The following is a 26,311-nucleotide window of genomic DNA, read 5'->3' as shown; positions in this document are numbered from 1 at the left end:
TATAGTCTAGTCTATAGTCTAGTCTATAGTCTAGTCTATAGTCTAGTCTATAGTCTAGTCTATAGTCTAGTCTATAGTCTAGTCTATAGTCTAGTCTATAGTCTAGTCTATAGTCTAGTCTATATTCTAGTCTATATTATTTTATATAGTTATTCTATAGTATATATATAGTATAATATGGTTTATAGTATGGTCTAGTCTATATTCCAGTCTATAGTCTAGGCCAGTGTACCTTGGTCTAGTCTATAGTCATATAAATCACATTGTATCTATGAAAATTTTTAAATTTAACAGATTCGTAATAATTTGTGTCACCTTGCTTAATGCTCTCTCTCTTTAGCACACAGTTGTATAAAGTAGTTAGTATTAAGTATTCGAAAATATTTTTTCTTAAATTTTTGAGTTTTTATTCCATCCCTGCATAATTTCTCACACAATTTTTGTGATTGCTTTATTTTGTTATAAATTATATACAAAATTCCACTTTTTCATCTCTCTCGGATTCCGTTTTTATTTAAAATCTTTAAAAATTTAAAAATTAAGCGTATTTGAGAACTTAGTCGATTTTAAGCCGCCGCCGATATTTTTAGTGTCAGCCGCCGTCTTCGTTAATATTTGTTGGCGCAGGGCTTGACGAATGTGAAAACAAAAGCAAAATGGAAAACATAATAAATCAAGCAGAGACAAAAGAAAATTAAGTTTTTGCCAGCAAGGATGAGCATTTATTTTTTGGTGAAACAAGGGTAATAATTTCTCAATAAATTAATAAAAAATTAAAAATATATAATAAATAAAATGGAAAACCAATAAATTACTATTTTATGAAATAAAAATGTCGGGTTTTAGTGTTAAAATAAGTTATTTAATACCTATTATGAAGACTTAAAATTTTTCGGACAAAGGGACTGCTTGTGAAAATTTTGTACCCGTTTTTTATACTTGGTGTGCGAGTGAGTGTTTGTGTATGTCGCTGCTTTGCGGTAACAAGTCAATGAATTTTTCATTTCAAAAAGTTGGTGGGTTGTTCGGTCGGTTCGGTTTTTTTTTCTGGCTGTGACTGACAGAATGAATGGCTGCTGCTGCTGGGTGGCTGGCTGTTTAGGCTTATTTAGCTTCTTTTGACTTTAGTGCCAGACAAAAGATTGAAAAGCTAAAACATAGGAAGTAAAAAACACTTAGCGAGACCACATTCTAAAAAAACAAAATACTATTAGAATAATAAATGTTTATTTAGTAAAGTTCTTTCTTCTCATTTACAAATGAACAAAACTATTCAACATTCAGCTAAATGGAGTTAGTTGAATGGAAAAACCAGCAAAAAAAAAAACAAGTCATAAAAATCGGTGCTGTGCGGATAAAATAAACAAAAGAATGTTGTGTAAATGAGGTAAAAAAAACTACTCTATTAAATGCAACAAAAAAAAAAAACGAGAAAAAAGTGGAAAAAATACAAAAAACATGATTTATAAAGAATGCGTGTGTTTTCTTTTTTTGCTTTCAAGCAGCCAGAAAATCACACAAAACAGTTTTATAGAAACGGGAGCAAGTAGCAGATGAATTCTGTTGAAAAACTTGTAAAACTTAAAACAGCAATTGAAAATCTAAAATTAAATTTTACCTAAATTTTCCATTCTACATTTGGTCAATTACAATTACAGAAAAAAGAAGAAAATGGAAAAACCAATTGTGCAATAAAAATTTTGAAAGAAAACTAATCACTTTCTGTGGAAATTTTGTTAAACTATTGTTTGGTATAATTCCAGAAAAAAATTTAAAATTACCTGCCAAAAAGGATTAATGAACTCAAGAGTAGTGCTCATAAATCGAATACATGCAAAAGCAGCAATAAATAGAATAATGAACGTTAAAGTGTGGTTAAAATTAGTGTGTCATTAGGGTGAAAGACTTCAAAAAGTGGCAAATATGTAAAAAAGTTATTTTCTTATAGGTATCAAGATGAAAAACTAAAATTAATCAATGAAATCTGAAAAATAATAGTGAATAAACTTAAACAACTAGAAAACAACAAAAGAATTTAATTTATGTAAAAAACTAAAAAAAAAAACTTGAAAAGTGGTGGTTTCCCCCAAACCTGTGCAAACCTCCCTTAAGTTCTATATAAAACATTTTGCTTCCTTTATAACTTTATAAATAGCAATTATAAAATTTTATAATTTTAACCAATTCTCGTTATTAATTAAATTAATTGAAAAAATAATAAAAAAAATTTAATACTTTTTGCATTTTGAGTAAAAGTACTAAAATATACAAAGCTGCATTTATTAAACACAGCTAGCAAATCAATGATTACTAAACATATGTAGCAAGTGAAAAACAGGTATTTTTAGTGTTACCATATTAAGTTAAAAATGTTATTCCCAAAATATTGATTATTTTAACAATTCCCACATTCATTTAAGAATTCTTGTTCGTTAGGCTTTGAAAGTTTATTAAACAAGTAAGAAAGTATAGTCGGGCGTTACCGACCATATGATACCCTACACCAGTTATGAATATTAAATGCGATTTATTTTTCATAATAAAGCATTTATCTTCAATATTCCCTTGTTCCGATACATTTAAGCAATTTATGGATGAAAAACTAATTTTCTGAAAGAGGCTTTATATGAGGACTAGGGGCAAATATGTACCAAGCCCGATAAAATTTTGTGAATATATTTATATTTACATAATATTTCATTGTGCTGAATTTCATCGCTATATTTGTGTTTATACGTTAGTTTGGGACATTCAAGTAATTTTCTGAAGGGGACTTTGTATGGGAGCTAGGGTCAAATGAGGCCCGATCTTTATGAAATTTGGCAGGGTCATCAAGACTTCTATAAAACTTAGTTGTGCCGTATTTTATCGATATATCTGTATATTTAAAATAATTATGAGCTCAGAAGCCCTTTTCCTTGGGTTCTGTTCTATGGGGGCTAGGTGAAATAATGGACCGATTTTAACCATTTTCAATAGGCTTCGTCCTTGGATCAAATAAAACGTGCGTGCCAAATTTCATCCAATTATCTTGAAACCTGTACCTTGCGCACAAGGTTTACATGCACAGCCAGCCAGACGGACGGACATAGCTTAATCGACTCAGAAAGCCGATTGGTATACTTTAAGGTGGGTCTAGGACGAATATTTTTGTATGTTACAAACATCAGCACAAATCCAATATACCCTCCCCACTTAAGTAGTGTAGGGTATAATTAAACTATAAAATGGCCAAAAAAATTTTATTATTACTATTATTTGATGTTAGATAAAATAAGTGAAATTGATTAATAAATTAATGTACGACCTAAACTTATAATTAATAATGAAACTATTTAGAATTTTCCTGTTCAAGGACAGTTTTCAAACCCATGAACTCGAGAATGAATATAATTTATTCATTAAATACTGATAGAAATCTTTATTGGAAACGGGCAAATGTGGAAACTACACAATACACTTATGCTATTTGGTATTATCCAGGGTACACAGGTATTATCGATAACAAGATAAAATTTTAAGTTGAAATTTATTACAACTTTTTTGAATAAAATTACAATTCAATAAAAGCAGTTGTAGCAAACTATAACTTAATAAAATACATCTCAATTGTTTAGAATATCGAAGTAAAGTTTGTTTAAATTGTCTTGAACTTACGAAAAATACGACTTCATAAAATTTTCCCTTAATTTTATGACAAAAAAGCATCAATTGCTCACTTTCAATCAATCTCAAACATTTTCAACTGAAATGAATTGTAATTCATAATACCAAAAAAAAAGTTGAGTTATTTTAAAGTTGAGTTGTTTCCATTCCAACTCAACTGAGTTGAGTTGTAAAACGGAATAGGAGCAAAAATGATTTATAAATACTAATAAAAAATTAGTCGGAACTGTTTACAAAATAGGCTCATAAAAGATTTGGGAACTATAAAGTAGTTATGTTTCTGTAAGGTAATTTTATATTATACTTTAATTATGAACTAAACACTAAATTAAGTCTAATTGAAATGCGATTTATTTGAAAAACCATAACAAAATGTACAACAGTTATAATATCATTGTTTATAAATATATATATACTTTGCGATGTCGGAAGTTTAAAAACTGTTTTCTGTATTGTTTGTAATAGACATTAAAACGACTCAGAAAAGATTAAGAAATTATTAAAAAGACCAGTAATTCGTCTTAAAAACTACTCAAAACATATTCAATGAGTCGGAACTGATCAGAAGAGGCGCTTATAATATAATCTTCTAGAAGAGTTGCCAATATTCAACCCTATCGCTAATCAACATTTCACGTGAAATATGTATGTTCCCTTTTCATTTTTTTTCGTTCACTAACTTTTTTGTCGTGAAAAAAATTTCCCTATTGTGAAATTTATTAATGGAATTTTGTAAACATTGAACAGCTGTAGCATACAAAATCAACTATTGTGGATGAATTGTTCACAACAAGTTCCCCTTCGAGGTGAATGTAAATGTCACTTCTATTCTATTGGCTATTGTGCTATTTATCGTACAGAAGAGTCATAAATTTTCAATAAATCCGATCCGTTTCGAAAAGATTTTAAAAATTAAACCAGATTCAGAAAGTAGAGATTAATATATTCCTCATCTAATTAATTTTTATTAAGTCCCTTGCATCTCACTAAGTAACCACAAAGCTCTTTAAGAAAATGGTCGAACCTTCTTTTGAGCAAAAAAAAAAACGTACATTTTTAAAAAAAGGGCAAATTAAGTGCCTAATATTGAAAAAAAAATCTTATTCTTGAGTTAAAAAATAATTTTTTTGATACATATTCCACTCGCATCCCATTATGGGACTATAAAGCCATTAAAAGAAATTGTATAAACATTCTTCTGAGCAAAAAAAGGTAGTTTTAAAAAAAGTATTTAAAAAAAATTGTTTTTGGAAACAATGAAGAAATAGCTATCTGAACTCCTTTGGATAATTTTTGCTAATACCAATAGGCGAAAAGCTACATTCATTTGAAGATAACCCTGTTTGACCAAAATGTCAAACTTTGACCTCTTTTAAGTCCGGCAGTTCTTGACCGATAGAGCTGAAAATTTGTGTCTAGCCTACTATCCAATAATACTAACCTTGGTTCAATTTTCATCTAAATCAATTTTTTCATTTGGGTCACTTGACACAAAATTGCCCATATAAATTTTAATCTTTACAAATCAATTTTTGAAATTGTGTAAAAATTGTTTTCAATCATGTTTAATAGATTATATTCAAAACAAATTATTATAATTGAAATCTTTTTAATTCAATTTATAAAATATTGAATTCAAACAAAACCAATTCGTTCTGAAGCAATTTAGCATTTCATAGAAATCAATTCAAGTGCTTCGAAAGTATTTGGGTTTTCCCACTAACCGGCCAAGTTTCAGTTTATATGGTAACACTAAAAGAAAGAGACAACCATAGTGCATTCACAATTGTATATTTATTGTAGGAAAATATATAAAACCAATTGCAGCCTATTTATATTTTACAACAAATTATTACAAAATTATATTTAAAATGGTACGTTTAAAAATGTAATTACAACTAAAACAATTTATAAAACTTATAAAAATAATAATTTTTATAATTAAGGTTTAAAAAACTATAAATAAACAGTTTTAATAAAAATATTTTCTCAAACAAAAAGAAACAAAATTTTGTTGTAATAAATTCTCTATGCATGTGTTTGTGTGAGTGTGTTTAAGTGAAAAAAAGAGAGAAAGAAAAACAACAAAAATTAAAACAACATGTCGGCAGTCGGCATTAAAATAGCAACAACAACAGCAACCCCAAATCCACACACGGCAGCTGCAACTGTCGTCGACGTCGATGTTAATGATGTGAGAATTAAAACAACAACGTCTACTAATGAAACAGACTGCGCGCTATTTGTCAAAACTGGCGAAGAAAAAAATTCTTCATTTTCTAGTTTGTCTTCAGTGAAAGAACAACAATCGTCTTCGTTATCATCGACTTCCTCTGGAAATGAGTTGCAACAAAGTAAAGTTCCTTTAGAAAATTCTCAAAATAATCGCCATCTGCCAGATGAAGAGAATGAAGCGGAAAATTCCCAAACACCAGTATCAACATCATCAAACAGGGACTTGACTCACCTCAAACAGGGTGATGTTGTGGACAACAACCCATTGGCACCACAACAATTAAGTCCCGGTTTAAGTTTACTACAACAAACTGCGGCGGCTTCATCGCCACCACCACACAGCTATAGGCATTCTCGAGCCTATCGCCATTTTAAAAATCCTCCCCAGCCTCACATGTGTATACGTACAACGACAGAAGCTGGTGAGGAATTATTTATAAATGTCTTAAGTTGGACTCGGATTGTAATACCTCAGGAACCCAGCGATCCAATACCTTTATATGGTGGTATGAGGGTAAGTTTTTGTCTTTGCACGAGTGTTTTAACTGTGAATTTCTGTTATTTGAGGTTATGAAGCTTTTATCTTTGTAACCACGTTGTGTGCTCGTCATAGTAGTAATATTTTCTATACTTTTCATGTTTAAAGGTTCCTCCTGGTAGTCCCCGCAGTCCACCTATAGTTTTTGCTGTTATGGCAAATCCTGAAGTTTTAAAAGATTCTGGCCGCCACAGTAAAGATCCCGAAGAACGTCGTGCAATGGTTGAATTAATGTGTGATTTTGTTGAAGCCATGAATCCAGGTGTTAAATTAGTGCGGTAAGTTGAGAGTGTGTACAGTTATTATTACAAATGTAAAGCGTCTCGATGCTCTTAAGAATTTATTAGAAATTTCTCTGCAAGAACAATGGCAAACATCTGTTTGATACTATTGAGGGAAATATTTGTCATTGCGTGGAACAAAGTTTCTATCAAGTATTTAAAGACAAAATGAAAAACTTGATGGAAACTTTTGTGTACGTGTGATTTTCAACAACAATAATGGCTATGTCCATTCGGTCATTTATTTCTTGTATGGTTTGTTCTATGTATTGATGTACATACATATATTTCCCTCAATAGTGCCAATGTTAATTGACCGGTCAAGTTGGCTGTTGGATAGAAAAACGGACAGTAAGATGTATAGAAAGATGGAAAGAAATCTGTAAAAGTTGATGAATAGAATGTTGGGATAGTAAGAAGTATGATTAATAGAAAGAGGAATAGTAAAAAGTAAGATGGATAAAAAGGGGGATAGTAAGATGGATAAAAAGAGGTATAGTAAGAAGATGGATAGAAATAGGCATAGTAAGAAGAATGATAGTAAGAAGTAAGATTAAGAGAAACATGGAAAGGATGATGGATATAAAGCTGTAAAGGGATGGATGGAAAGGATTGTGGATAGAAATACGGAAAGAATGATGGATAAAAAGGTGGAATGGATGATGGATAAAAAGATGGAAATGATAATGGATAGAAAGTTGGAAGGATGAAGTATAGAAAGATAGAAAGGATGATGGATCGAAAGATGGAAAGGATGATGGATAGAAAGATGTCAAGGATGGATGGATAGAAAGGATGAATGGATAGAAAAATGACTAGGATGAATGTATATAAAGATGGCAAGGTTGAATGGATAGAAAATTGGCAAAGATGAATGAATAGAAAGGTGCAAGGATGAATGGATAGTAAAATGGATACTAAGATATATGGTAAGATGGATGGTTAGATGGATAGTTAGATGGATAGTAAGATGGATAGTAAGATGGATAGAAAGATGTATAGTAAGATGGATAGTAAGATGGATATTAAGATGAATAATAAGATGGATAGTAAGATGGATAGTAAGATGGATAGAGGTAGATAGATAGATAGATAGATAGATAGATAGATACATAGATACATACATAGATAGATTTAATTTAAATGAAATTAATCCTTTATTCTTCCCCAACTAAATAGCAATGCAATCATTTTAAAAGATCGCGATATATCGGGCGAATTAAAAGATGTTTGGAATGCAGTACAGGCTCAAAGAGATCGTGAACGTGAAGAGCAACTTATACTGCAACGCCAACAACATCAGCAACATTTCCATAATATAACAAATGCTTCGACAAATGGTAGTTTAAATGCAAATTCTGCCCTAACAAACAACTCCACGAATACAGGAACAACTACGCAACAAATGTTTGGAAAATCTATGCAAATTAATGCTGCTGGCGAAGCAGTGGATGGTAGTAGTGGAACACCACCTAGAAGTAGAAAAATTATACATGAAGTACAAAATGATAATAACGCAAGCAATATAGATGTAGAAATGCAAGAGACAGATATGACAAAAACAAGCAATAGCCAGCTGTCGTTAGCATTGTTGGCCGAGCATTTGGATAATAAAATGTCTTTAGCGGGAGGAGGAGGAGGAGGAGAGCATGCAGAGCAAACACAACAGCAGCAAAACAACCAAAATTCTATAACAAATGATGCCTTAAGTAATGGAAACAACAGTAAAGAGTCCTTAATACAGGATAGGGGTAATAATAAAATTGACTTAAATAATCAAATGAATAATATCAACAGTAATAAAGATCTTAAGACACAAACGGCAACATTAACAAATGGCTCTGCCACCAATTGTAATGATATAGAAGTAACAAAAACTATTATTGCTACAAGTACCCCAACAAATAATACTTCAACCATTCCCGCCCAAAATCCAAACACCTGCATTACACCACCTACTACCACCACTACTCCTCCGGCTCAAACACAACAACAACAGGTGCCTACTAAAAAAGAAAAACTAGGAGGTTTCTTGCCAAATGGTTGTATATTCCCACGTTTCACTAAAAACAATAAACACAAAGATAAGGACAAGGAGAAGGAAACCAAAACAAAAGATAAAGAGAAAAATGTTTTATTGAGTGCTTTAAAAAAATCCAAGGATAAAAAATCAAATGCTGCAGCAGCTACTGCAGCAAATCAGGATGACAAAAATACCTCGTCTAATAGTAACAATACAACTGCCGCCTCCACCAATTGTAATCCAACAAATAATAAACAACAACAACAACAAAAAAACTGCCTCCAACAATTGGAAAGTGGTGTACAAAAATTGGACTTAAATAATCATCATTTACATCAACATCAAACTCATCAAAATATGGCTGATAATAATGTGAACAATACCAGTGCCACAACAAATAAAACTAATGCAACAACAACAACAACAACTAGTAGCTCTAGCGGTGTGGGTGTTCATTAGTTTACAACATTTTAATATGTTATGGTTAAAAGCAGCAGAAGCAGCAATAACATCAAAGCGTTCTTAGAAGGTAAAATTTTATTTTAGTATTTTTAGACCGACCGACAGCCCTGGGCAACTATTGTTATTTTCAATTTAGGTCTGTTGTGAGCTGGTTAAGAAATCTTAAAGAATTTATGGTGTTTATTAAAAAATTTACTTTTTTAGAAAGCATTTTTTAACTGCATTTTTATGAAGAAGTTTTAAGTTTTAAAGGAAAATTTGCTTTGTAAAAGGGACTTTTTTAAAAGTGTACTTTTTTGCAAAGTACTTTTTTTACTTTAATCTTTAATAAGACTTTGTTGTAATTTTTATATTTTTTAATTTTTAAATTTATAAAAAATCTCCGAAAATTCTTTAAGATTTCTTTAAAAACGTATAAAGTATTGTATGTATAACTGTGTAATATTGTACTATATAATCTAAAAAGGAAAACAAAAACACATTTAATCAAGCAAACAACTCACACATTTACATTTAAACATTTATTTATATTTATACGTATAGAAACTATAAAAAAACTAACAATTATTTTAAGGTACAAAACACAAAACACTCACAGTTTTTTTTACATCTTTAGATGTATTAAAAAAAAGTAAGAAACTTATCTCTTTAAGATACAAATTTACTTATAAAGTCAATTTCCTTTTTTTTTATATATACTCACATGTTTTGAAAGAAAACAACAGCAAACAAATCCAACAAAAACAATATAAATGATAAGACTTAAAATACATAAATTTTTCACATCCTTTAGAATAAAAAAGGTTAAACAGTAATGGAAGAATGCAATTTCTTTAAAATTTTTAATTACTGTGTAGCCTCATAGAAATCTCTCTCTCTCTCATTCACTTACACTCAATAACAATTTTTTAAATATATTAAAAAAAAAAAAAACGAAAAACAAAAATAGTTTGATAATAGTTAAAGAACAAAAAAACACACAGAGGTGCCATTACAAAAACAATTTATAAGAATGCATATTTAAACAATAATTACTAACAAATAATACTTCCAAAATTTAACTTTTGTTTTGAGTAATTTATGATTGTATAGCAGTAATTGTCAGTGATTGTTAGAAAGGAAAATTTACACTATTATATGGACTAGTCAATTACTACTCTATCCGCTAGTCTCTTCTAATATAATTAGTTTATTGACTAATCTAATGACTAGTCTATAGACTATTCTGTTTATTAGTATATTGACTAGTCTATGGACTTGTTTATTGACCAATCTATGGAGTAGTTTATTGACCATTCTATGAACTATGCACTAGTTTATTGAATGCCTTATGGACTAGTTGATTGATTAGTTTACTATTCCGCTTACTAGTGTATTGACTAGTAAGCAGACTAGTTTATGGGCTAGTTCATTGACCAGTTTATGAATTAGTCTATGGACAAGTTTATTGACCGGTCTATGAACTATTCTTTGCATTGGTTTATTGACTGACTTATTGACTAGTTGATTGATTATTTTATGGACTAGCCGATTGACTATTCAATGAACTTGCCTATTTACAACTCTATTAATTAGTCCTTTAACTTTTTGACTGATTAGTCTATTGTCGAGTTTATTAAGTACTCTATGCACTAGTCTATGAACTATTCTATAGACTATTCTTTGGACGAGTCTATTGGCAAGTTTAGAACTAGGTTATTGACAAGTAGATTGACAATTCTATGGACTAGCCTATTAAGATGCCAATTACTAGACTTTTATCAAGTCTATGAATAAGTATATAGAGTACTAATTGCACTGGTCTATAATCTATTCTGTGAAGTCTATTGAGTAATCTATGCACAAATCTATTGACTAGTTGATTGTGTATTTTATGTACTAGTCTGTTGACTAGATGGTTGAATACTCATGGATTAGGCTGTAGACAAGTTTAGGACTAGGCTATTGATAAGTCTATTGTCTTGTTTATTGAGTACTCTATACATCAATCTATTGAATATCCCAGAGACTAGTCTATGTACTAGTTGATTGACTATTCTTTGCACTACTCCATTGACTATGTATTTGACTATTCTATGGACAAATCGATTGTCTTGTTCTATTGACTGGTGCATTGACTATTCTGCAGAATAGTGTATTGGCAAGTCTATGGATTAGTTTATTCATAAATCAATAGACTAGTCTGTGGACTAGTTTACTTACTATTCTATAGACTAGTTCTATTGAGTAGTTTTTGAACAAATCAATAGAATAATGTTATGACTACTTAATATAACGTGCTGGTAGTGCGCTATTTGTTGAAAAGTACAACAAAAAAGTTCAATAGTACTGAATTTTCCATTTCTAACTGAAACACATGGCCGTTACTGTAATAGAATATACGATTTAAAAATTGTCATTATTTTTAATAGTCAGTTTTCATCTACAAATTTAACCAGAGCAGAACAGACTATTTAAGTAATAACAATTTTAAATCTTCTTTTTTAAACTCTTAATTTTTGGTCGTAAAACTGCAATAACAACAAGTCTGAATATAGAAAGAACTTTCTTAAGTTGTTCCTTTTATTGAAATGAAAAGGTTCCGTAATTGTAACAAAAGTTTAATTAAAAAAAATTTTCAAGTTCTACGAAATTTGAAAAAAAGTCGAAAACCACAAATCTATACTTTTCTATTGGATTGAATTGCCCCGATATCGCCATATTTGAGACGTTTTAGCTACACGAAATCACCTTTACTTTTAAATTTCTTAAGTTCTAACTATTGGCTCCAGAATGAAAATTTAACGTCTGTTATATCTTGTATTAACCTAAAGTTTGAACGAACTATAAAAGTATTAAAATCGAGCTCTCATCTCAATTCTTTCGAAAAGTATACTCTGGTCACTGGGTTAAACATTTGTTGGTCTGTGTAATATAAGAATTAGGGTATGTTTTCCACAAAGGTTTTTGCACATAAATAAGATATGAAAATGTCAATTGTTTACTGTATACATCCTAGGTAATCTAGCATTAAGTTAGTGCTACTTTATAAAGGACACTTGAGCTAGTCTTAACTATAAATTGCAAGTCTAAGGTAGTATCAGCTAACCGTATTCGATTGCGTCCAGCATAATCCCCCCTATTCTGCATTTCGATTACATTTACGCAACGATCGACAAAAAGGTATTCCAACAAAAAACTGAATCGTAAGAAAAAGAAGAAGCAATTCCATTTCGTTTCAATGCTTTACGAATGTGTGTATTCTGCGTTACGATCGTACCTACGTTTTTGTAAGTTGTTGTTTATGTGGCGGAGAGTCGAATTGAAATGCAGAATACCAAAGTTGCCAAAGAGAGGAAATTTCGATTCGAATTGAAATGCAGAATAGGGGCGAATAATAAGGGTTTTGATTCCATAATAAACTACAATATATCAGGAAAATACTTTCTATACTGTTACTGTTTAATATTTACGATAAATTGATTCTTAATAACAAATCGTGTTTTAATAGAATCCATTCATTACCGAAATTTTAAAACGACCAAAAATACATTGAAAATTGTATGTTATCGATAAAGAATCGTATTCCTGATTAGATTTCATTACCCCAATGTATAATTTTTTTTATAATTTGACAACCCCGAATATTTTCAATTTTTCTATATCGTTTTTGTTAAATATTTACGTTAAATTGATACTTATCAACAATAATCCAGATTTTGTTTTTAATTTGCAACTAAAGATTTTAAGCCACAAAATTAGCTTGTTACAGAAGACATGAACCAAAACTGCACAAATTACTTTTGTTAATGAGAATTTTATACAAATTCTAATATCCATTATCCTTGATTAGCATACAATTTAACCTATAAATAACTTTTGTTTGCAACAGTTTTTATTAGACATTCTTTATTAAGAGCTTTAAACAGTTCTTTAATAATTCCTTTTTGTCTAAAAACTTAAGAAAATCAAAGCTTTATTCGAAAACTTCCTTGTTACTGTTTTCAATAAAGCTTTTCTTTAAAAATTTTATAATTAAAATCAATTATCCTTGTTATATATAAACCTTTAAAAAAAGGGTTCATTAAAAATACATATTTCTTTAGACTTTTACATTGAAATGTAAACTAAATAATCCTTTACAATTATGTTCATCTGAAAAGAAGAAACACCTATTCCAAACTTTAAAAGGAATATTGTCTGATGTTTATCCTTGTTCCCTTATTTTTACTAAGTTTCTTTATTGAGAACAAAAATTGATTGCTTGTACAATAAATTGTAAATATTTCTTCAATTAATTTTTTCTTTGGTAATATTTATAAAATTTATTTTATTCGTCTCAAGAGACCAAAACTTATTTAGTATATTATTGAGTAAATCTTTTATACTTATTTTATTTTACAACATTTCTTTATTGAGAACAAAAATTGATTGCTTTAATTAAATAAAAAACCGTTTATTTATTATGTCGACTTTATTGTCGTGATATCCTTAAACAACTAACTTAAATTATTTCGTTTTGTTTATCAACTAAAACTCTGACAGACATTCAGTCAGCAGCTTTACATTTGAAAAGAAATATGAGTTGTTTTCATATTTGAATTTATTTATGTTGACACCAGATGTTCATTAAATAACAATAATACATACAAATCAACAAGCAAACGGGAGTTTGTTGGAGATATTTTTAATTCCAAATTAAATTCTTTTTGCAAACATATTCTTTTTATGCAACGATAACAATCTTTCACTTAATCCCCTTTTATATGTTGCAGACTTATTTAAGTTATCTGACAGTTACTAATAAAAAAATTGCTTGTGCAAGAAATATAGAAGTTCTTGAAACCAAGTGAATTTCTTCTTAACCCATTAAACGCCAAGGCAATTAAAAATAAAAAAAATTGAAATTCATTTATTTATTTGTAGTTAAATAGAGTTAAAGATTACAGAAAAAAACAAAAAAGTAAAAAAAAAAATTTTGGAAATGTGTTTTTGGGGCTGTACTCGGACGGGTACAGTGGCGTCATGAGTATGCAATTTTTTCAAGTATGAAAATTTTTGAAGCATACTTTTTCAACACATAGAGCGACATCGCATTGCTCACATAACCATCTTATTCTGTTATGACATTCACGACATCGTAACGGATTTTTTATCCTTTTCGGAAAGTGGCTTCCGCCACTATTTGCAACACCAGGAGCCAGCGATCGTTTGGAAATATTTACTTTCTGGGTATAGTTTCGCAAATAAAATCTAACAATGTTGCGTTGAAACTCTAGCAAGTCCATTTCAGATTTGTTTGCAGTTCTAAACAATTTCCAGGCATTTACCACAGTGGAACTCAACATTGCGGTAAAAAGCGGCCACCACCATTTCTTTCCTCGGAACTTTATCCTGTAGTTATTTACAGCTTGATCATGGAGGTCAACACCGCCCATTCCTGCATTATATTCTGCGATCAAGCTCGGTTGGCTTACACTAATTTTAGCTTTTTCAGTTGAACACCATCTGTTTACCATATGCATTGGCTCAACACATTCAAAATTCGACCCCACAGTTACTGCACTATTGTCGTTCCATTTAACAAATATTATTTGGTTGTTAGTGTCAAATTTGCAATCAAAATATCCTCTCTTTTTCTTCTTGAAAATTGCATTTGATTCTAGTGGACATTTTTTTGTTCTCGATTCACGAACAGTGCCGATAGCTCGAAATCCTCTTTTTTTTAATTCTACTAGAAGATCATATGACGTAAAGAAATTGTCAAAAAATACTACATGATCTGTAGGATTAGGAACGTTGTCTAAAAACTCAAGCACGACCCGGGATCCAAGCGGGAGTTTTGATCTTTCTGCACTTACACCTTTGGCTCCACAGTACGTATCGAACTGGTATAAATAACCGGAGCTGCTTGTTAGCATCCAATTCTTAAAACCAAATCTCACTGGTTTACCTCTGATGAATTGTTTAGAAGAATTTTCTTTATATAAAACGAAGAACAATCTTCTACGCCCTCCCCTTTTATGTATTGCAAACTTTTTTAAGTTACCTAAGCATAAGTTGTTTAAACTTTTTGGAATATAATTCACTTAAGATTTTTCCAAAAATTAACACTATTTGAATGCTTATGTTATAAATTTTGTAAAGAAGAAATGTTTCAATTAAAAACTTATACAATATACAAAATTTCTTTATTATGTTTTTACATTCAGGACTCTAGTTATGATATGTATGATAAAATAAAATAAAAAATGTATAAGAAATTACAAAATTTCTTACTGAATTTGTAATTAAATTGATTTCTCCTTGCAATATACATATATAATCCTTATCATCAGTATAAGAAGACCTATCTAGTTAGAATTTTCATTCAAATATTTTTCAAAAATCTTTTATTTCGTCTACTTAAGGCAATATTTTTAGAATTTATAACATTTTTTTATTGAGAACAAAAATTGATTGCTTTTACAATAAATATACATATTTTTGAAACGTTCATAGTGCAAACTTTTATAAGTTATATAATTCTATATGTATGTATATATGGTCCCGGAAGGACCATATTATTCTTCCGGTAAATTTTCTCTATTAGTGTCTGTGATCCAATTTGATATTGTCAAACACTTTCTTCATTTGATCTTCTGGCTAATTATGATCATTTTGATGTAAAAATCTCCTGAAATAACATCCTGTTCTTTATATTCCTTATATTTTTTTGCCTGAATTATACCTTCCACCGCTTGAGTTGTTGGAAGCGTCAAAATTGCTGTGCCATGAGCTAGCAGTTATATTTTCCTTATTTATTTTATCCTTTTCTTACAAAGTTTCTTTATTGAGAACAAAAATTGATTGCTTGTACAAACCAGAAACATCTTCCCCCTTTCATGTATTGCAAACTTATGTAAGTTACCCTAGCAGCTACAAAAATTTCTCATGAATATTGTAATACTTATCTTCGATATAAAAAAAAGACATATCTAGTCTATGAAAATCCTTAAAATTATGATCATCAACAATACTATGATGCTATATACATAATACATATTCTTAACTTTTTGTAGAATATTGTGATTGTAAATCAGTTATTATTTTTACAAACTGTCTTTATTGAGAACAAAAATTGATTGCTTGTACAAGAAATATAGAAGTTCTTGAAACAAAATTAAATTCTTCTTAAAGTAATTTTCTTTATATAAGCAAAACTAAGTTAAACTTTTTGTCATATAATTCACTTAAGATTATCCTAAAATGAACACTATTTGAATGCTGTGTTATAAATTTTATTAAAAACTTACACAATATACAAAATTTCTTTATTATGTTTTTACATTCAGGACTCTAGTTGTGATATATATGATAAAATAAAAAAAAAATTGTACAAGAAATGACATTAATTAATTAAACTCATTACTCCTTGCAATATACATATATATAATCCTTAACATCTGTATAATAAGACCTATCTAGTTAGACATTTCATTAAAATATTTTCCAAAAATCTTTTATTTCGTCTACTTTAGGCAATATTTCTAATTTATAACATTTCTTTATTGAGAACAAAAATTGATTGCTTGTACGTAAAAAGCACATCATTTTGCTTTCTATTTACAATATATAAATAATTTCCTTATTTTAAATCCCTTTTATTAATCCTTATTATAGATTTTTTAAACAATTTTGCCTTCTACCCACAAAATGTATTAAATTTCTTTATTGAGAACAAAAATTGATTGCTTTTGTTACAAAAAAAAGTGTTTTAATCCTTAAACAAATCAAATTCTATTATTTTTATTTTTTATTTACCTAGAAAATTTCTTTATTGAGAACAAAAATTGATTGCTTGTGCATAAAAAGCGCATTCTTTTTGCTTTGTATATTAATTCCTTATTTAAAATCCTTTTAAATCCATTTTACATACTAGCAATATGTATAAAATTTCTTTATTGAGAACAAAAATTGATTGCTTTTACGGTAGGAACTTTTTATATAAAAATCTCCTACTAAAAGCTCCCTACTTTTAAAATATTTTTCATTAATAGTGTTCCATTTGCATTCTATTTGCAATACACATGTATAAAATTTCTTTATTGAGAACAAAAATTGATTGCTTTTACGGTAGGGACTTTGTTGTATACTAATTTGTTTAAAGTTAAAAGCAAATGTATTGATTTCACATAAAAAGCTCCTATTCCTACTAAAAGCTCCTTAATTATCATATACTCTTCTATATTATATTGCATTTTATTTGCAAAATGTATAAAATTTCTTTATTGAGAACAAAAATTGATTGCTTGTACATAAAAAGTGCAACCTTTTGATTTATATTTAATATAAACATATAAATTTCTTATTTAAAATCCTTTTATTAATCCTTATTTTCTATTTTTAATCCATTTTGCATTCTACTTGCAATAGGTGTAAAATTTCTTTATTGAGAACAAAAATTGATTGCTTTTACGGTAGGGATTTGGCTTCATACTAAATTGTTTAAAGTTAAAAGCTTCGATCCCTGCAAATTTATTGCTTTTGCATAAAAAGCTCCTATTTATTGAAAACAAATCTCTTACATATTATCTTGCATTTTATTTGCAAAATGTATAAAATTTCTTTATTGAGAACAAAAATTGATTGCTTGTACATAAAAAGTGCATCCTTTTGATTTAACTTTACAATACTCTTATAAATTCCTTATTTAAAATCCTTTTATTAATCCTTATTTTTGATTTATTAATCCATTTTGCCTTCTACTCGCAATATGTATAAAATTTCTTTATTGAGAACAAAAATTGATTGCTTTTACGGTAGGGACTTGGCTTCATACTAAATTGTTTAAAGTTAAAAGCTTCGATCCCTGCAAATTTATTGCTTTTACATAAAAAGCTCCTATTTATTGAAAACAAATCTCTTACAAATCTATTATCTTGCATTCTATTCGCAAAATGTATAAAATTTCTTTATTGAGAACAAAAATTGATTGCTTGTACATAAAAAGTGCATCCTTTTGATTTAACTTTACAATACTCTTATAAATTTCTTATTTAAAATCCTTTTATTAATCCTTATTTTTGATTTATTAATCCATTTTGCCTTCTACTCGCAATATGTATAAAATTTCTTTATTGAGAACAAAAATTGATTGCTTTTACGGTAGGGACTTGGCTTCATACTAAATTGTTTAAAGTTAAAAGCTTCGATCCCTGCAAATTTATTGCTTTTACATAAAAAGTTCCTATTCTTTATTGAAAACAAATCTCTTACATATTATCTTGCATTCTATTCGCAAAATGTATAAAATTTCTTTATTGAGAACAAAAATTGATTGCTTGTACATAAAAAGTGCATCATTTAGATTTATCTTTACAATACTCTTATAAATTACTTATTTAAAATCCTTTTATTAATCCTTATTTTTGATTTATTAATCCATTTTGCCTTCTACTCGCAATATGTATAAAATTTCTTTATTGAGAACAAAAATTGATTGCTTTTGCGGTAGGTACTTGGTTTCATACTAATTTGTTTAAAGTTAAAAGCATGGATCTCTCTTAATTTTTTTGCTTTTACATAAAAAGCTCCTATTCCTCCCAAAAGCTCCTTAATTATAATATACATTTTTATTAATTTTTCTTTATTGAAAACAAATCACTTTTATATTACTTAGCTTTCCATTTGCAATATATACATAAAATTTCTTTATTGAGAACAAAAATTGATTGCTTTTACGGTAGGAAGTTATGACTCCCTACTAAATTGTTTAAAGATAAAAGCTTCGATCCATCTAAATTGATTGCTTTTAAATTAAAAGCTCTTACGTCTACTAAAAATTACTTACTTTTAATTTTCTATTCATCTTTCTATATTGAAAGCAAATATTTTATTTTTCATTCTATTGACATTATATTGTATAAAATTTCTTTATTGAGAACAAAAATTGATTGCTTTTACGGTAGGGACTTTTGATTCTCCCTACTAATGTGTTAAAAGCTTGCATTGATCCCTCCAAATTTATTACTTTTATATAAAAATCTCCTACTTCTATCAAAAGCTACTTTTTTATTGAGAACAAAAATTTATTGCTTTTGCGGTAGGGGACTTTTGAAGATGGAAGGGTCTAAATTGCTATGCCAAGAGCTAGCAAAACTATTTTCCTTATTTATTTTATCCATTTCTTATAAAGTTTCTTTATTGAGAACAAAAATTGATTGCTTGTACAATAAATATAGAAATTCTTGAAACTAAATTAAGTTCTTTTCAAAATCGTTTTTTTTAAACAAAACAAGAGAACAATATCAATTGTATTGATCTGTTATAGTGTATTTTACGTCGATTTTTAATGTAATATTTATGAAATTACTTTATCTGGCTCGTAGGACCATGTCATTCTATATTTTTCATTGAAATCTATGTTTCATGACAGGAATATAGTAAAATATTGAGAAAACTCGTTAGTTATCCTTATTTTTATAATGTTTCTTTATTGAGAACAAAAATTGATTGCTTGTACAATAAATATAGAAATTCTTGAAACTATATTAAGTTCTTATTTAACCCATTAAACGCCAAGGCAATTAAAAATAAAAAAAAATTGAAATTCATTTATTTATTTGTAGTTAAATAGAGTTAAAGATTACAGAAAAAAACAAAAAAGTAAAAAAAAATTTTTGGAAATGTGTTTTTGGGGCTGTACTCGGACGGGTACAGTGGCGTCATGAGTATGCAATTTTTTCAAGTATGAAAATTTTTGAAGCATACTTTTTCAACACATAGAGCGACATCGCATTGCTCACATAACCATCTTATTCTGTTATGACATTCACGACATCGTAACGGATTTTTTATCCTTTTCGGAAAGTGGCTTCCGCCACTATTTGCAACACCAGGAGCCAGCGATCGTTTGGAAATATTTACTTTCTGGGTATAGTTTCGCAAATAAAATCTAACAATGTTGCGTTGAAACTCTAGCAAGTCCATTTCAGATTTGTTTGCAGTTCTAAACAATTTCCAGGCATTTACCACAGTGGAACTCAACATTGCGGTAAAAAGCGGCCACCACCATTTCTTTCCTCGGAACTTTATCCTGTAGTTATTTACAGCTTGATCATGGAGGTCAACACCGCCCATTCCTGCATTATATTCTGCGATCAAGCTCGGTTGGCTTACACTAATTTTAGCTTTTTCAGTTGAACACCATCTGTTTACCATATGCATTGGCTCAACACATTCAAAATTCGACCCCACAGTTACTGCACTATTGTCGTTCCATTTAACAAATATTATTTGGTTGTTAGTGTCAAATTTGCAATCAAAATATCCTCTCTTTTTCTTCTTGAAAATTGCATTTGATTCTAGTGGACATTTTTTTGTTCTCGATTCACGAACAGTGCCGATAGCTCGAAATCCTCTTTTTTTTAATTCTACTAGAAGATCATATGACGTAAAGAAATTGTCAAAAAATACTACATGATCTGTAGGATTAGGAACGTTGTCTAAAAACTCAAGCACGACCCGGGATCCAAGCGGGAGTTTTGATCTTTCTGCACTTACACCTTTGGCTCCACAGTACGTATCGAACTGGTATAAATAACCGGAGCTGCTTGTTAGCATCCAATTCTTAAAACCAAATCTCACTGGTTTACCTCTGATGAATTGTTTAGAAGAATGACTACCAAAGTATCGCACCATGGATTCATATGGTTATATGCTTTTCAAGCATATAACCATACTGGCAAAAATTATTTGAAAGAAGTTTTGACAAGGGTCTCACTTTGGCCATTTTGTCAGTAGCGTCTAATTTGGTGTTATTTCTTTATATAAAACAAGATCAATCTTTTACTTCCTCCCCTTTCATGTATTGCAAACTTTTTTAAGTTACCCGAGCATCTAAGTTAACTTTTTTTAATCCTTTCAAGTTAAATTGATCGCTCCATTATATTTCATTCAATTTAACTATTGCACTGTTTAAATAAAACTTTTTTTAACGTGATCAGTTTCATTCAACATTTATATAAAAAAAATTAATACAAAATTTCTTTATTGAGAACAAAAATTGATTGCTTTTACAGCAATTACATAATAAACTATCCTAAAATCCTAAAATTTCTTTCTTTAAAGAACTATAATTTATCCAAAATTTTCTTCTTATAAAAAACTATTATTTATAAAATTTCTTTATTGAGAACAAAAATTGATTGCTTTTACAACAAGTACATAAAACTCTATTTTTTTAATACTTAATTCATCAAATTGTTAACATTTCTTCTTCTATTTTTTAAACATTTTTATATAATTTCTTGAAATTTAAAATTTTGTAAAGTTAAATTTATAAAATTTCTTTATTGAGAACAAAAATTGATTGCTTGTGCAACAAGTTCAAATTCAAATTATTCTTATTTTCATTTCAAATAATTGATTATTACTTTTATAAAATATTCTAGAAATTTATTTAGTAACTCATCGTCGAGTTTCAATTTCCTTATTTTATTCAATAGAATATAGAAAATTCCTTTATTGAGAACAAAAATTGATTGCTTGTGCGTCATAAAATTGATAATTAAGATAAATTTTATATTGAATTTTATTCTTTCTTTATTCAACGAAGGTTGTTTAAACAACTGAACTTACACTATACCCTATTCTATCCTTATATTCCGTCTAATCCTTTTCTTGAAAATTATTTATTAAAATAAATAAAATTTATTATTATTTATTTATTATTGTGCATAAACAATTTGTTTGTGAAAATATTTTATTTCATCATATTTTTATTAATTATAAACTTTCTTTATTGAGAACAAAAATTGATTGCTTTTACAAAAAATCAACAATGAATTTATATTCAAAACTCTGTTACATACTTTTTACCATAAGAATAAATCGATTATTTAATAAATTATACAAATAACTATTAAATTTCTTTATTGAGAACAAAAATTGATTGCTTTATAGTATTTTGCAAATTAAAAGATGTTTTAAGTTCTTTTGTTTCTTCGCAAGAGCTAAGTTACAGCTCCCTGGTGTTAAGCGAAGTGTGTCTTTATTGGAAAAGTTCTTAGATTATATAGTAATTAATTGCTTACACAGCATTATTCATAAAGTGGATAGTGTAACAATTGGACAGAACATTGAACGCAAGAAATACATACAAACAAAGCCACGATCAGTAAAATATTTAAAGTATTGACTGTTTAATCGACTTTGTAATATGATATTATTTTTAATTGCTTTTTCAATATTCTGTCGGCATAAGCGATACATGTTTTATGCTACAGCTTTTACCATAAAAAAAATCCTACAAAGTCGCAGATAAATGACAGCTGTGACTTCTTATCCTTTAAACTTCTTCGTAATACAATCTCCTGTATCAACTTTAAACCTTTTTTAAATTCTCTTTAAAAAGTAAGATTTTATTTTTGAACCTTGAAAGTCTCTAAAGAAATGAGTTTCCTATAATTTGTTAACCATTTCGTTACCAGAATCTTTGCTATTTAAATTTAAAATATATAGATACAAAATAACTTTATTGAGAATAAGTTAGTGGCAATAGGTATAAGAATTGTTACTACCCCTCTATAGATGGTTTAGCGTTTACCTCTTTTTTAAAGGAATCCTTTTTTTTTCTCCTTTGAATTTTCGTATATAGACTCTTTTCTAATCCTCCTAATCATATATACTTCATTATGATCGGTATTATTTTTATCTCCGACTTTTGAAGTTCAGTGTAATATCCGCTTATATACGAAATACATAGAGTAACACGTAAAGCGCTAACCATGACGGTATTAACGTTAACAATTCGATTTAATTTAATGTCACTTCTCAAATCAGTTTAATATTTAAACGAAAAACTTTCTTTTTCGTTAATGATTTATTAATTCATATCAATAACTGCTGTAACTTGAAAACTGTTAAAGTTATTTGCAAACATATTGGATTCTTAATGTACTGTGTTTTTTTTTAACCTGTACCACGTAAGTCTAGCGATTTATCTCCCACAACAATTTATTTAAATTGAAACGTAAATAACTGTTATAGCTTGAAAACTGTTAAAGTTATTTGCAATTATATCGCAATCTTAAATTACGGCGTTTTTTTTTAAACTGTAGCCATAATTCTACCGATTTAAACCTTTTAAGAAAGAGCGAATATATTTCTCTTAAATGAGTCATAAATGACTATCGTAGCATGAAAACTATTAAAGTTATTTGCAGTTATATCGCAACCTTATATTACTGCGTTTTTTTAAACTGTATCCATAAATCTACCACTTAATCCTACTATTAAGATCCTCCTTTTTTCATTCATTAGTTCATCTTACTACTCTGGAACTGTAGTGTTACGTCGTTTTTTAAACTGTAGCCATAATTCTACCGTTTAATCCTACTGTTAAGATCCTCGTCTTCATTCATTAGGTCTTCATACTCCTCTGGAATTGTTGTGACCTCTGAAGTTCTGGAAATATTCTTATCGGTATCTGGAGAGTTAACTTACTTAATTGTTCCAATCCTATATACATACAGTGGTGGCCATGATTTTAGCACATAGCGTTTTGTACCTTCATTATTCAAAAATTTTGTTACGTTTTAATTATTTAAATCATTGATATATCTTAATTTATTATTCTCGGTGTAAAGAATATGCAATATTATTTTACTTAACCTTTTTCCCGTTTTTATTACTTTTTTAAGAACGAACCCTAAAAAAAGACTGGACACTAATTTAGCACAAAGTAAACAAATTTATTTCCAACACGATAATAACAAAAGATAAAATATTAATTACACAAAATGTTTAGTATTTGGTAGGATAGCCCTTATTCTTTAACACAGCTGCACATCTCCTGGGCATACTCTCCACCAGGCCCATACAACGTTCCTTTGGTATTGCATACCAAGCCTTTTGTATTTCTAGCCATAATTCATTCAAATTTTTTGGTTTAACAGCAGTTATGTGTTGCTCTACATCGTTCCATAGGTTCTCTATAGGATTAAGATCCGGCGATTGAGCTGGCCATTTTAAGACATCAATACAACTCTGTTCCAAGCAACACTTCACTAAGCGCGAAGTGTGTTTTGGGTCGTTATCGTGCATAAAATGCCATCTAAGTGGCATGTTTTCCTCTGCATATGGAATCATTGTATTGGAAATTATATCTTTGTATACATACTGGTCCATTCGCGTATCGATTTTTATTATAGGACCCACACCGTGCCCAGAAAACGCAGCCCAAACCATTACGTTTCCACCACCATGCTTTACGGTTTTAGAGGTGTACCTGGGGTTGTGTTGCATGTTTGGAGGACGCCATACATAACATTTTCCATCAGATCCAAATCGACAAAATTTCGATTCGTCACTCCAGAGAATATTTTTCCAAAAAAATAAGGGGCTTGTTTAAATGTTCACGGGCGAATGAAATGCGGGACTTCAAATTTTTCTTCGACACGTGTGGTTTGTGTTGTACAATACATCCAAGCAAATTTTTTTCATTAAGTCGTCTTCTAATTGTTCGTGAGGAGACGTCAATACCATATTTTTTGGAAACTTCCCTTTGAATTTCAGTTGAGGTTTTAAAAGGGTCCGCAACTGAAGCTCGATAAATAAGGGAGTCCTCTTTACGAGTGGTTTTTCTAGGCTTAGAACACTGTGGAACATTTTTGTGGGTTCCATAGGCTTGAATATGACTTAGTGCATTGTACACCATCTTCCTGGAACAGTTTAATATTGAAGCAATATCACAAACGGTGCTTCCGCTCAATTTCATTTGATGGATAACCTTACGCTGCTCCTCTGTGCACCACTTACCTTTAGCCATATCTATTTTTTGTTTTACGTTTATTAATAAAATTTATTAATTAAAGTATTAATAAAACTTACCAATTTAAGCAAGAAAAGTTATAAAAATATTGAAATTTTAATAATGTGCTAAATTAATGTCCAGCTCAGATTAAACACTTCTTGCAATAAATCAAAATTTTACAAAAGAAAGGCAAAAGAGAATAGAAAAAAAATAACGGCACATACTGATCACGCCATACACAACACATATGTGTAAAATTTTGACTTAATGTTCATACCTTAAAAAAATAAATGCATTTGAATGCAACATACACAAAATGTGCTAACCTAATGTCCACCACTGTATATGTCACTTGACACCTCCAGAAGACCCTCCACGTCTAAGTCGGTCAGTACCTGTCCTTCATGCTCAACAATTCTGGCATGGAGGTCAGTAAGGGTAACGTCACCGTCCTCCCATGTACTGTCCAACTCCCCATTATCCTCGTTGACCGTGACGTCCGGATTGTCTCTCCCTAACAGGTCGACCACCCCTTCCGTCGTGTCCCTACTCTCATCCTTTTTTGTTTTTATATTTGGTTCTTCTATTTTGAATCCCACGAGTATGCACGTACAGACGGACGATCCACGCAGTGACGGCGTACGTGGACTAGGCAACTACGTTACAACAGCGCTTTACCATGACGCTGAGGGGAGCTGTTAGCAACTAGCCTCTTTATGCACTGGCTAGACATCCAGGCCCTCGGCACTGCTACCACTCACCTTGACCTTAAAAGTGCCTATATAACGCTATGTCTAACGGTAAAGCCCTTACTGCTCAAAGAGCCAAATCGAATAACATAGCGTATCATCTATGTCATGATAGAAGGAAGTAGGATTGACAGACACATACCACACTCACTATCTTGACAAGATGAGTAACCTTTAGTTATACACTTCTTTGAAACCATAACTTCCTGTGGCTGGATACCGAAGCATTAGTCACAGTAAGCTCTAGTCACGATGTGTACTTAAGCCCTCGCATCACGACAAGATAGTTACCCTTGGCGAAGGTAAGAAGAGTTACAATTGAACTGCTACTAAATTATATTTTTTACTTAAAATAATAAATAATGCAATATTCAATAAATTTCACCCCAGACGCAAAGTCAGCAATTATGTTTAAAAGTATTGCAACATAAGTTTATTACCTTTGTTGCTATTTTGCTTAGGTAAGCTTTAACGTGCAATGACCTGAAGTATTTAAATTTAATTGTAAATATTTTGGTTCTTAACTTATATGAACCATAAAGTACTACGTTTTTAACATGTCCCTGTCCTGTTAGGCACGAA

The 26,311-nt window shown here is 29.7% G+C and overlaps 1 protein-coding gene across 1 annotated transcript; it reads left to right on the top strand.

The window, feature by feature from the left end:
* Positions 1-703: 703 nt before the first annotated feature.
* On the top strand, positions 704-13,425 carry LOC119613497 (putative uncharacterized protein DDB_G0292292). Its single transcript, XM_037969524.1, has 4 exons — positions 704-743; positions 5,613-6,415; positions 6,548-6,717; positions 7,900-13,425. The coding sequence occupies exons 2-4, from the start codon at positions 5,768-5,770 to the stop codon at positions 9,200-9,202; spliced, it is 2,121 nt and encodes a 706-aa protein (XP_037825452.1). The 5' UTR covers positions 704-743; positions 5,613-5,767; the 3' UTR covers positions 9,203-13,425.
* The last annotated feature ends 12,886 nt before the right edge of the window (positions 13,426-26,311 follow it).

The sequence above is a fragment of the Lucilia sericata genome, unplaced genomic scaffold (assembly GCF_015586225.1).
Source record: "Lucilia sericata isolate MDLA Ls3-8-SP2 unplaced genomic scaffold, ASM1558622v1 Contig002158F_arrow, whole genome shotgun sequence".
Taxonomy (NCBI): Eukaryota; Metazoa; Arthropoda; class Insecta; order Diptera; family Calliphoridae; genus Lucilia; species Lucilia sericata.
The sequence above is the reverse complement of the archived record's forward strand: the minus strand, read 5'-3'. Positions and strand labels throughout refer to the sequence as shown.

Bases quoted from the DNA above. Each gene is read 5' to 3' on its own strand.
- LOC119613497 (XM_037969524.1), top strand. From the start codon at position 5,768: ATGTCGGCAGTCGGCATTAAAATAGCAACAACAACAGCAACCCCAAAT. The intron at 6,416-6,547 runs GTAAGTTTTTGT...TCATGTTTAAAG, and splicing joins CTTTATATGGTGGTATGAGG to GTTCCTCCTGGTAGTCCCCG. The intron at 6,718-7,899 runs GTAAGTTGAGAG...CCAACTAAATAG, and splicing joins CCAGGTGTTAAATTAGTGCG to CAATGCAATCATTTTAAAAG.